The sequence below is a fragment of the Bos indicus genome, chromosome 19 (genome assembly GCF_029378745.1).
Source record: "Bos indicus isolate NIAB-ARS_2022 breed Sahiwal x Tharparkar chromosome 19, NIAB-ARS_B.indTharparkar_mat_pri_1.0, whole genome shotgun sequence".
NCBI classification, from domain to species: domain Eukaryota; kingdom Metazoa; phylum Chordata; class Mammalia; order Artiodactyla; family Bovidae; genus Bos; species Bos indicus.
In genome coordinates, this window is record NC_091778.1 from 38,967,485 (window position 1) to 38,980,256 (window position 12,772).

The following is a 12,772-nucleotide window of genomic DNA, read 5'->3' on the forward strand; positions in this document are numbered from 1 at the left end:
ACCACATCTCTCCCTGGGCTAATCCCAGACGGGAAGTGGTGTGGTTGGAGGAAGGACTATCTCCTCCGTCTCTTGCTTTGGAACTCTCAATCATTTGGACACACTGGGGCAGGGAAGATGGAGCACTGCCCCTCCTTGACCAGTCTTGTCTGCCCCTCAAGAAGTATGTCCATAATATTCATAGCCCATCCCTAACCTGCGTGATACTCACTGTTCCTCACTGGGCAGGCAGCTGATCCAGGAGCTGAGACTGAAACAAGAGAAAAAATCCTTCCAAATGAAACAGAAGAGGGTAGACATGCAGGGGGAATCGGCAGGCGAGCAAGCGAGAGGCAAGAGCTGGCAGAGCTTGCGACAGAAACGACAGCAGAAATGCAAGACTACCACCAGCCAGACCTCCAAACAAGTAAACGTGGATGGGAGGGGAACGCGCATGCCCAGCACACTTCCCCGGCTGGGGCCAGTTTTCCAGGGGGGGATGCTGAGAAGACCCCTACTGAGAGCTCAGAAACACTGAAGGAATGGGGGCTGCATGGAGGGCTGGGCCCCAGGAAGGGGGCCTGGAAGTCACAAGGAGCCCCGCGGCCTTCAGAGGATCCCTCCATCCAGGCAGAGAGGACTTGCGCTGTTCTGTACTTCTCCCTCCAGTAGGAGTAAAAGCAGCTGGGAGGCTGAGGACCAGCCCCATGTGGGAGTGGGCTCTAGGACTACCCTACTCATGATCCCCAACTCCAGTTTAGGTTGGAATGCCCCCTTCCTGCAGGCCAGGGGCACAACTGAGAGAGGAGGCTACAGGGAAGAACTTCTGGGGGCAGGGCCTCAGAACACTACATGGAGGGCAGAACACAGCTGGTCCTTCCAGCCTGCTCTCTGCTCCAAGTATGGACTGGCCTCCAGGCTGGAGCCAGCTGTCCAGTTGTCCCGTGATCTCAGTCTCTGGAACCCCCTTCTTGGCCTAGCTCTCTCTTCCTGCTCAGTGGAAAGATTCAGTTGACTTTTCAGTCTCTCTCCTCCTTCTTAAAGACTTACCTGAAGTGACAGGATTAGAGGGGTTTTTTTGGAATAATTTTTTTAGGGTCATAGACCCTCTGAGAATCTGATAAAAGCTATGGAATCTCTTGCCATAAGTAACTGCAGTTGTAAGTGGTTCAAAGGCCCCATGAAGCCATCCATGAGCCCTCTAGGGGTGTCCTTGAACCCTAGGTTAAGAGCCCTGGATTAGAGAGACTGATTCAGATTGCTTTCCTCTACTCCTGATCTCCTTTGCACCTACCGTTGGGTGCAGATGATCTGGAAGTGGACAGAGCTTGGTTCCCATGGGCTCTATGTTTGGTTTCCTTCTTCCCAGTATCTCCAGCCATTGCTATTGGTGTCCGGTACACCTGACTTGCTCTCGAGTGTCAGACACACAGAGAAAAATGAAGCAGATAGCAGCCTTGACCAGGAGGCCCCCAAAGAGGAGGCTGATCCAGCACTCTGTAAGCCTTCATCTTCAAGGCCTTACAGCTCTGTACCTGACCTGAGGAATTCAAGCCTTCTCAGCTGCTCCAGGCCAGAGCTCAGTAAACCCATCTCCAAAATGAAGGAAGCCAAGTCTACCTCTGCAGTGAACACGATCACCAGCACTGTGGTAAGTAGAGCAGTCTGCCTCCCCTGAGGACTGAGCTGGGGTGGGGTGGGGTAGTGGTGGGAGTCTTGCCTTCTGGTCCATTCTCCGCCCCTGACTTACTATGGCCCTTTGAGTAAGCTGCCTTCCCTTCTCAGGCCTCGATTTCCCCACTTGTGAAGTCCAAGTTGTGGAACGACACTCCTGCTAGGAGTCTAGACCTATGGTATAGGGCTTTTAGAAAGGATGCATGCCCTCTTTGGGGCAGGTTACCATCTGTTGTATTAGTTTCTGTAGGGCTGCTGTAACAAATTACCGTAAACTTAGTGGCTTGAAACACAAATCTCTTCTCACAAATCTATTCTTCAGATCAGAAGCTAAAGATCTGAAAACAAGGTGTTGACAGGGTCATGCTCCCCTCTCTAGGGAGGATCCTTGCTTGCTTCTTGCTAGATTCTGGTGGTTGCTGTCCAATCTCTGCCTCTGTCATCACATGGACTTCTTCCTTGTGCTTCTCCTCTGTGTTGACTGGTATAAGGATACCAGTCATTGGATTTAGGGCTTACTGTTATCCACAATGAGCTTATTTTTAACTTGAGATCTGCAAAGATCCTATTTCCGAGTAAGGTCACATTCTGAGGTTGTGGGTGTACATAAATTTTAGGGAGCTGTTGAACCCAGTATACCACCTCAACAACATTTCCATTTGAAACAATGGAGTTTCAAACTCCATTGATGTATGGACACCTTTTGATGGAAAGAAACCTCTTTCAGATTCCAACTGTAAACAAATTATTTTTTTAATATATACAAGCATAAGATCAGATAGAAAGCCTTTATACCTATAACTCTTGAAGTGAAGTGAAAGTTGCTCAGTCATGTCCTACTCTTTGCCACCCCATGGACTATTCAGTCCATGGAATTCTCTAGGCCAGAATACTGGAGTGGGCAGCCATTTCCTTCTTCAGGGGATCTTCCCAACCCAGGGATCGAACCCACATCTCTCGAATTGCAGGTGGATTCTTTATCATCTGAGCCATCAGAGAAGCCCACCTATAGCTCTTGCTCCATGCTAAGTTGTTGCAGTCGTTTCCAAATCTTTGCGACCCCATGGATTGTAGCCCACCAGGCTCCTCTATCCATGGGATTTCCCAGGCAAGAGTACTGGAGTGGGTTGCCATTTCCTCCTCCAGGGGATCTTCCTGACCTAGGGAAGACCCAGTGTCTCCTGTGTCTCCTGCATTGGCAGGCAGGTTCTTTACCACTGAGCCACCAGGGAAACTTATAACTCTTACACAGCTACAAAACAAAATAAAGCACTTCCTGGTGGTCCAGTGGTTGAGGATCTGCCTGCCAAAGCAGGGGACATGGGTTCAATCCCTGCTGCCAAAGCAGGGGACATGGGTTCAATCCCTGCTCCAAGAAGATCCCACAGGCTTCAGGGCAGCTAAGCCCGTGCAGCACAGCTGTTGAGCTCATGCTCTAGAGCCTGTGAGCTGTAACTGCTGAAGCCCGCGCACTCTAGGACCCATGCTTTGCAGCAAGAGAAGCCTACACACCACAAAGAAGAGAAGCACCCGTTCCCTGGAACTAGAGAAAGCTTGTGCTCAGCACCAAAGACCCAGTCTGGCCAAAAACTAATTAATTAAAAAACAAAGCAAACAGCACCAATAAAATGGGCACAAAATATTAACTTCACATGACAGTTGATGTTCTATTTTTTGTAGAAACCAAGTTGCCACATAAATGTGGTACTGAGAGTCCTAACACAGGTTCTTTTAGGCCAACCACGAGCTATGTGGTGACTCTACTGGAAAATCTTCAGCACTGTTGGCCCTTCACTTGGTCCAAGTGCAGTATAAAGCAGTGCAGTGTTTTTCAAATTTCTAACCAGAGCCCATAATAGAAATTCATTTTATTTCATAGTCCATCAAATATATATACCTACAACTGGAGAAGAGTTTAAAACAGTGCTTAGCCATGCTGCATATAGTGAGTGACTCAGTCTTTTCTTTTAAAAATACCACTTACAACTCCCTAAATTAATTTCATGACCTAGTGGTAGGCTTGCAACCCATAGTTTGATAAACATCTTAAAGAGAGTTTGCTTCAAAGCTTTATCCCCTTGGATTTCACAATGATTTCTTGGATATGACACCAAAAGTACAAGCAGCAAACCCACACATAGATAAGTGGGACTACATCAGACTTAAATAATCAACAAAATAAAAAGACAGCCTTGGAATGGGAGAAACTCTTTTCAGATTGTATATCTGATAGAGATTAATATCCAGAATATATAAAGAACTCTTACAACACACAGCAACAACAAAACCAAACAACCTGATTAAAAACTGGGCAAAGGCGGGGACTTCCCTGGTGGCCCACTGGTCAGGACTCTATGCTTTCACCGCAGAGGGCACAGGCTCAGTCCCTGGCCAGGAATTAAGATCCTGCCAGCCATGTGATTCAGCCAAAGGAAAGAAAAAAAGTGGGGTGGGGAAGGAAAGGTTTAAATAGACATTTCTCCGAAATGAAATTAGCCAGCCACAAAAACAAGAAAACAAATACTGCATGCTTCCACCTATATGAGGTATCTCGAGTAGTCAAACTCTTAGAAACAAAAACTAGAGTGGTGGTTGCCAGTGGCTGCTGGGTGGGGCGAAAAAAGGATGTTTAATGGGTACAGAATTTCAGTTTTGCAAATTAAAAAGATTCTAGAGATCTGTTGCCCAACAATGTGCATATGGTTAAAACTACTGTACTATACACTTAAAAATGGTTATGATGGTAAATTTTATGTTATATGAGGGTTTTTTTTTTACTATAATAATAAAGAGTAAGGAGTATACTTTGGGAATCCGGCTGCCTCTGTTGGGTTCTTGGGGTCTCAATTTTATTATATACATGACTTCCATCTAGTCAGTCTAGTCTCCCTAAGCTTTAGTTTCCTCACCTAAAAAATGGAATTTTCATCATAGTACCTACCAATGGATTACTATGAGGATTAAATGAAAGGATCCACAAAAATGCTTCAAGTGGTATTCAACACACAGGAGTCAGTAAGCATTAGCTATTATTTTAATGTTACTGCTACTTCTTAAGACCCACCCCCTTGCGTGTGTGTGTGTTTTGCATAAACCCAAGAATTAAAGCAGTACTTTAACCTAAGACTTAAAGCAGTACTGCTTAACTCTGATGAAATTACAAAATAAGGCAGCTAGCAAAAATTCACTTTTTTTCTTTTTTTGGATTTCATGTTGATTTGAGCAAAATCATTGGCTCAGGATGTTGTACTATACTTGGTTCATTCAAAGCCTTTGCCTGTTTGGTTTATCTACTTGTCACTTTGTCCCTATGCTCATCTCCATTCACCTAGCCACCATCTTTTGTTTATATGTTTCCTTGTAAAGAAGAGATTTTTTTAAATGCAAGCATTTAAAATTTGTTTAAATGTGACTGGGTTATTTATCTCATTCTATGTCCTATTTTTATTCTTATTGAGCTCTACTTTTTCTTTTCTTTTTTAAGATTAATTTTACATGCATTAAAATGCTAAGTTTTAGCTGTACAGTTCTGACAAATAAATACACCCGTGTGATCCATATCCCTGTCATGATATAGAACTTTCTGATATTTCCCCAAAGTTCCCTCTGGCCTTTCCCAGGCAATTAACCTTTGCTCCCTGTATCCCTCCCCAAGGCAGCCTCTATCCTGACTCTTTTTTTCATCTTAGTTTTGCCTATTTTAGAATTTTGTGCAAATGGAATAATATAGTATATATTATTTTGAGTGTGACTCCTTTAATTCAGTATTATATCTGTGAGATTGATTCATGTTGTTGGAGACATCAGTACGTTGTTCTTCTTTGTTGCTGAATTGTGTTCCATTGTACAAATACACGGCAGTGTGTTCCTCATTCTCCTGTTGATGGACATGTGGGTTGTCCCTAGTTTTTATTCTTTTATTGCTATTGTGATTAAAGGTCTTATGATATAAGTCTTTTTGCGGACGTAGTTTTCTTTTCTCTTGGATAGCTACTTACGAGAAGGATTGTTAGGTCAAAGGGTAGATCTATGTATAACTTTATAAGAACACCAAAGCCTTTAGTTAAAGTGATTATAATAGCTTTTGTACATTTCAGCCAACAATGGATGAAGGTACTGATTGCTCCATGTTTGTTACCATTTGGTGCTGTCTTTTAAGCTTTAGCCACTCTAATGGCTATGTTGTGATTTCTTATTTCAGTTTTAATTTGATGATTAACCATGTCAAGCACTTCATCAAGTATGTTTCTTTCATGAATGTTTCTTTATGAGGAGTTTGTTCAAGTTTTTGCCTTTCTCCTTTTTAAGAAATGGGATTTAAAAAAAAATATTTGTTTATTTGTTGCATTCGGTCTTAGCTGTGGCACAGGGGATCCTCATTGCAGCATGTGGGATCTTAGTTCCCTGACGAGGGATCAAACCCACGTGGTGGATTCTTAACCACTGGACCATCAGGGAAGTCCCAGATTTAAAAAAAAAAAAATTTTAACACCAAAAACATCTTGTATTGGGGTGCAGCCAGTTAACAATGTTGTAATGCTTTCAGGTGAACAAGTGAAGGGACTCAGCCATGCATATACATGGTAGCCATTCTCCCCCAAGCCCCCTCCCATCCAGGCTGGCACATAACGTTGAGCACAGTTCCATGTGCTAAACAACAGGTTTTTGTTGGCTATCCACTTTAAATATAGAAGTTTGTACATGACCTTCCCAAAGTCCTTAACGATCCCTTCCCCCTGGCAACCATGAGTTCCTTTTCTAAGTCTGTGAGTCTCTTTCGGTTTTGTAAGTAAGTTCATTGGTATCATTTCTTTTTTGATTCCACATATAAGGGATGTCATATGATAATTTCACCTCTCCTTGTCTGACTTACTTCACTCAGTATGACACTCTCTGGGTCCATGCATGTTGTTGCAAACGGCCTTATTTCATGCTTTTTAATGGCTGGATAATATTCCATTGTATAAATATATATACACCACATCTTCTTTATCCATTCCTCTGTTGATGGACATTTCGGCTGTTTCCATGTCTTGGCCATTGTAAACACTGCAGTTCTACAGTGAATGCTGGGGTGCCTGTATCTTTTCGGGCCATGTTTTTCTCTGGGAATATATACAAAGAAATGGGATTTTTTGTTTTGCTGTTGTGTTGTAGGAACTCTATATATTCTGGAAACCTACCTATTCTTTTTCTTAATAGTGTTTTTTGATTAGTGAAAAAGCAATTTCGATGAAGCTTATGAATTTTTCTTTAATGGTTATTGCTTTCTGTGTCCTGTTGAAGAAGTTTTCATGCACTCCCGTGTCAGAGATATTTCCCTAGTTTTTTTCTGAAAGCTTTATGGTTTTAGCTTTGTGTATAGGTCCATGATCCAACTCAAATTAACTTTTGAGTGTGCTAGGTGATGGGCAGTAGGGTTTTATCCCCTTAGGCACATCTAGTTACAAGACTATTTACTGAAGGACTTTCCTTTCTCACTGAATTGCTTAGGTGCCTTATAAGTTCTATTAAAGTTTTATTTTGTTGTTGTTGTTATAGATGCCATAGGATTTTTATCAAACAGTTATGTCATCTTCAAATAAAGACAGTTTTACTTATTTTCAATCTTCATACCTTTTATTTCTTTTTCTTGCCTTATTGCCTGTCTGGGATTTCTAGCACAGTGTTGAATAGGAGAGGAGAGAGTAGACATCCTTGCCTTGTTTCCAATCTTAAAGGAGAAACATTCAGTCTTTTATCATTAAGTATGGCATTATTTGTAGTTTTTGACAATGTTCTTTACTAGCTTGAAGAAGGTCACTTCTATTCCTAGTTTGCTGAGAGTTGTTTTAAATCATGAATAGATATTGAATTTTGTCAAGTGCTTTTTTGGTACCAATTGATAGAAGTTTTTCTACTTACATTGTTAATATGGTATATAATGTTGATTAATTTTTTATCTTGAGCCAATCTTTTATTCCTGGAATATAAGACCCTTTTGCCATGTTGTATTGTTCTTTTTACAGATTGCTGCATTCAATTTGCTAACGTTTTGTTGAGGATTTTTGTCTGTGTTCATCAGAGATGTTGGTCTATGGTTTGTTTCTTTTTGTCTGTTAGCTCCATAAAATAAATTGGGAAGTGTTTTCTCCTCTTCTGTTTTCTGGAAGAGATTGTGTAGAATTGTCATTATTTCTTATTTAAGTATTTAGTTAGAGTTCTCCAGTGAAATGATCTCAAGCGGGTGATTTCTTTTTTGTAATATTTTAAACTATAATTAAATGTCTTTAATAGTTATGTATTCCATTTTGAGTGAGTTTGGTGGTTTGTGGTTTTTAAAATATTGGTCCATTTTATCTAAGTTATTGGATTTATATGTGAAGAGTTGTTTATAGTAGTTTCCTATTATCCTTTTAATGTCTGCAGAGTTTGTAGTGATACATTCTTTCATTCCTGATAGTGGTAATTTGTTTATTCTTTCACTTTTTTCCCCCTTGGTCAGTATCACTAAGAGTTTATCAATGTATTCTTTTCAAAGGGCTGAGTTTTGTTTCCATGGATTTTTTAATTTTCTATTATTTTCCAATTATTTTCTATTATTATTTCCCATTTCCTATTATTTTCTGATTTTTTAATTTCATTGATTTTTGTCACTAATACTTAGGTTCTGTTTGCTTTGGATTATTTTTGCTTTTTTAATTTCTTAAGGGGGACATTTAGAATATTGAATAAGACCTTCTTTCCTAATATACACATTTCATGCTATAAATTTCTTTCTAAGAACAACTTTAACTAGATACCATGAATTTTGATCTATTTTCATTTTCATTTAGTCCAAAATGTTTTCTAATTTCACTTGAGATTGTCTTTATGACCCTTGGGTTATTTAGAAATGTGGATTGTTTTTTAATTTTTAAAATTTTATTTATTTTTGTGTTTTTTATTGAACTATATTTGCTATATAATATTATATAAATTATAGATATACAATATAATGATTCATAATTTTTAAAGGTTACACTCCATTTATTGTTATTATAAAATATTGTCTCAATTCCCCGTTTGTACAATATATCCTTGTAGTTTATTTTGTACCTAATAGTTTGTACCTCTGACTCCCCTATCCCCTCCCCACTTCCCTGTCCCCACTAGTAACCACTGGTTTATTCTCTATATGTGAGTCTGCTTCTTTATTCTTATATTTGCTAGTTTGTTGTATTTTTTAGATTCTACATGTAAGTGATATCATACAGTATTTGTCTTTCTCTGTCTGCCTTATTTCATTTAGCATAATGTCCTCCAAGTCCATCCATGTTACTGCAAATGGCAAAATTTGGTCCTTTTTATGGCTAAGGAACGTTCTTTTGTGTGTGTGTGTGTGTGTGTGGTTATACCACATCTTTATCTATTTTTCTGTTGCTGGACACTTAAGTTGCTTTCACATCTTGGCAATTTAGAAATGTGTTAACTTTCAGTTGTTTGGGGGTTTTCCTGTTATTGATTTCTAATTTAATTCCATATCATCAGAGAACACACTTTATGTGATTTCAGTTCTTTAAAATTTGTTAGAGTTTATGTTATGACCCGGAACATGGTTTCTTTTGGAGAATGTTTCATGTGCACTTCAAAAGAGTATCTGTTTTGCTGCTATTGGGCAGTGGGTCAATTAGGTTTATTCGGTTGCTGATGTTGTTCATTTCTTCTATATTCTTACTAAATTTCTGTATACTAGTTCTGTTAATCACTGAATTCTATTCAGTACTGGAATCCACCTCAGGACTTTCATCATGGATATGGGGGCAAAGAGAGTAGAGAAAAGAAAAAAAGAAGAGCCACAACTAAAAGGTTCTGTTAGGGCTTTCTCTGTCTAAGGAATTACTTAGCTGGCTAAGGAATGTTCCTTAGCCATAAATAGGACAAAATTTTGCCATTTGCAGCAACATGGATGGACCTGGACATTATACTAAGTCAGAGAAAGACAAATACTGGATGATATCACTTATATGTAGAATCTAAAAAAATACAACAAAATAGTGAATATTCCCCAGTACCCACTTTTGAATTTTGAGTTGCTTTGAGTTCAAGTCAGGGCATACTGAAGGAAAAAACAGTAAACTTCTCTGGTGGCTCAGATGGTAAAGAATCCACCTGCAATGTGGGAGACCTGGGTTTGATCTCTGGGTTGGGAAGATCCCATGAAAGAGGGCATGGGCATGGCCACCCACTGCAGTATTCTTGCCTGGAGAATCCCCATGAACAGAGGAGCCTGGCAGGCTACAGTCCATGAGGTCTCAAAGAGTGGAACACGACAGAGCGACTAAGCACAGCACTGCTGACTTGCTGGTGCTTTGAATTCTCATCTTCCTCAAATCTTCCTCAATCTGCTTGCTACTATTTACTTTTCAGAATTGTCAGATAACTGTTCTATGCATGCTTTCTGTGCAGGTTTTATAGGAATAGCCTATGGGAGAGATAGATGCAATATGCTTAATTCATCTTAGCTAGAATCAGAACCAAACTACTGTCCCTTCTGGTTGTTTTAAATTTTCTTATCTCTTTGATCTCTGCATGATGCATCCAGATATCTCCTTTTTCATGGATGATAAAAGCATTTATATTTCCTCTTTATTTATTTTGATCTTAGTATGAGATTATTCATTTTATTAAAGAACCAATTTTAGGCTTTGTTAATTTTCTCTACAGTTTGCTTTCTATTTATTTTCTATTGCTATTGCTTTTCCAGAGAAGGCAATGGCACCCTACTCCAGTACTCTTGCCTGGAAAATCCCATGGATGGAGGAGCCTGGTGGGCTTCAGTCCATGGAGTTGCTAAGAGTCGGACACAACTGAGCAACTTCACTTTCACTTTTCACTTGCATGCACTGGAGAAGGAAATGGCAACCCACTCCAGTGTTCTTGCCTGGAGAATCCCAGGGAAGTGGAAGCCTGGTGGGCTGCTGTCTATGGGGTGGCACAGAGTTGGACATGACTGACGTGATTTAGCAGATTGCTTTTCTAGTGTTGTTGTTTGTTGTTTCATTGCTAAGTCGTGTCTGACTCTTTTGTAACTCCATAGACTGTAACCCACCAGGCACCTCTGTCCATGGGATTTCCCAGGCAAAAAATTGGAGTGGGTTGCCATTTCCTTCTCCTGGTGATCTTTCTGACACAGGGATTAAACCTGCATCTCCTGCTTGACAGGAGGATTCTTTACCACTGAGCCACCTGGGAAGACCAGTGTTTTCTTTATTATTTCCCTTTTTTCTCTTAGCTTTTAGTTTAATTCTATCAGCATTTTCTAGTTTCTTAAAGTAGAAAGTTAGATTATTTACTGTAAGCCTTTCTTCCTATCTAATATAAGTGTTTAGCACTACAAATTTCCCTATAAATACCAGATTATCTTCATAACATAAATTTTGATATATTGCATTTTTATCATTGTTTGAAATATTTTTCTGATTTCCTTGTGATTTCATTTTTGTTCCATGGGTGATCTAGAAGTATATTGTTTAATTTTCTAATATTTAAGAGTTTTCTAGTACTCTTGCCTGGAAAATCCCATGGACGGAGGAGCCTGGTAGGCTTTAGTCCATTGGGTCACTAAGAGTCGGACACGACTGAGCGACTTCACTTTCACTTTTCACTTTCATGCATTGGAGAAGGAAATGGCAACCCACTCCAGTGTTGTTGCCTGGAGAATCCCAGGGACGGTGGAGCCTGGTGGGCTGCCGTCTATGGGGTCGCACAGAGTCGGACACGACTGAAGCGACTTAGCAGCAGCAGCAGCAGATATCTTATTGCTATTCAGTCAGTTCAGTCACTTAGTCATGTCTGACTCTTTGTGACCCCATGGACTGCAGCATGCCAGGCTTCCCTGTCCATCACCTACTCCCTGAGTTTGCTCAAACTCATGTCCATTGAGTCGGTGATGCCATCCTTACCATCTTATCCTCTGTCGTCCCCTTCTCCCACTCCTGCCTTCAGTCTTTCCCAGCATCAGCGTCTTTGCATCACTTCTTTGCATCAAGTGGCCGAAGTATTGGAGTTTCAGCTTCAGCATCAGTCCTTCCAATGAATATTCATTGACTGGTTTGACCTCCTTGCAGTCCAAGGAACTCTCAAGAGTCTTGTCCAACACCACAGTTCAAAAGCATCAATTCTTCAGTGCTCAGCTTTCTTTATAGTCCAACTCTCACAGCCATGCATGACTACTGGAAAAATCATAGCTTTAACTAGACGGACCTTTGTTGACAAAGTAATGTCTCTGCTTTTTAATACACTGTCTAGGTTGGTCATAGCTTTTCTTCCAAGGAGCAGGCATCTTTTAATTTCATGGCTGCAGTCACCATCTGCAGTGATTTTGGAGCCTAAGAAAATAAAGTCTGTTACTTTCCATTGTTTCCCCATCTATTTGCCATGAAGTGATGGGACCGGATGCCATGATCTTAGTTTTTTGAATGCTGAGTTTTTTTAATTTATTTTTTATTGAAGGATAATTGCTTTATGAATGTTGTTTTAAGCCAACTTTTTCATTCTCCTCTTTCACTTTCATCAGGAGGCTCTTTAGTTCTTCTCTTTCTGCCATAAGGGTGGTATCATCTGCATATCTGAGGTTATTGATATTTCTCCTGGAAATCTTGATTCCACTTGTGCTTCATCCAGTCCGGCATTTCTCATGATGTACTCTGCATGTAAGTTAAATAAGCACGGTGACAATATACAGCCTTCATGTACTCCTTTCCCAATTTGGAACCAGTCCATTGTTCCATGTCCGATTCTAACTGTTGCTTCTTGACTTGCATACAGATTTCTGAGGAGGCAGGTCAAGTGGTCTGGTATTCCTGTCTCTCCACACAGTCAAAGGCTTTGGCATAGTCAATAAAGCAGAAGTAGATGTTTTTCTGGAATTCTCTTGCTTTTTCTATGATCCAACAGATGTTGACAATTTGATTTCTGGTTCTTCTACCTTTTCTAAATCCAGCTTGAACATCTGGAAGTTCACGGTTCACATACTATTAAAGCCTGGCTTGGAGAATTTTGAACATTACTTTGCTAGCATGTGAGATGTGTGCAAATAACATTCTTTGGCATTGCCTTTCTTTGGGATTGGAATGAAAACCAACCTTTTCCAGTCCTG

The 12,772-nt window shown here is 40.2% G+C and overlaps 1 protein-coding gene across 4 annotated transcripts in view; it reads left to right on the top strand.

Moving 5' to 3' along the window:
* TTLL6 (tubulin tyrosine ligase like 6) overlaps positions 1 to 12,772 on the top strand; it is a 46,389-nt gene that overhangs the window by 23,115 nt on the left and 10,502 nt on the right. For all 4 annotated transcript variants that reach the window (XM_019982640.2, XM_070773311.1, XM_070773312.1 and 1 more), the window contains 2 exons: positions 229 to 406; positions 1,349 to 1,630. In XM_019982640.2, the coding sequence (XP_019838199.2) occupies positions 229 to 406; positions 1,349 to 1,630 (460 nt within the window). The remainder of the gene's footprint in view (positions 1 to 228; positions 407 to 1,348; positions 1,631 to 12,772) is intronic.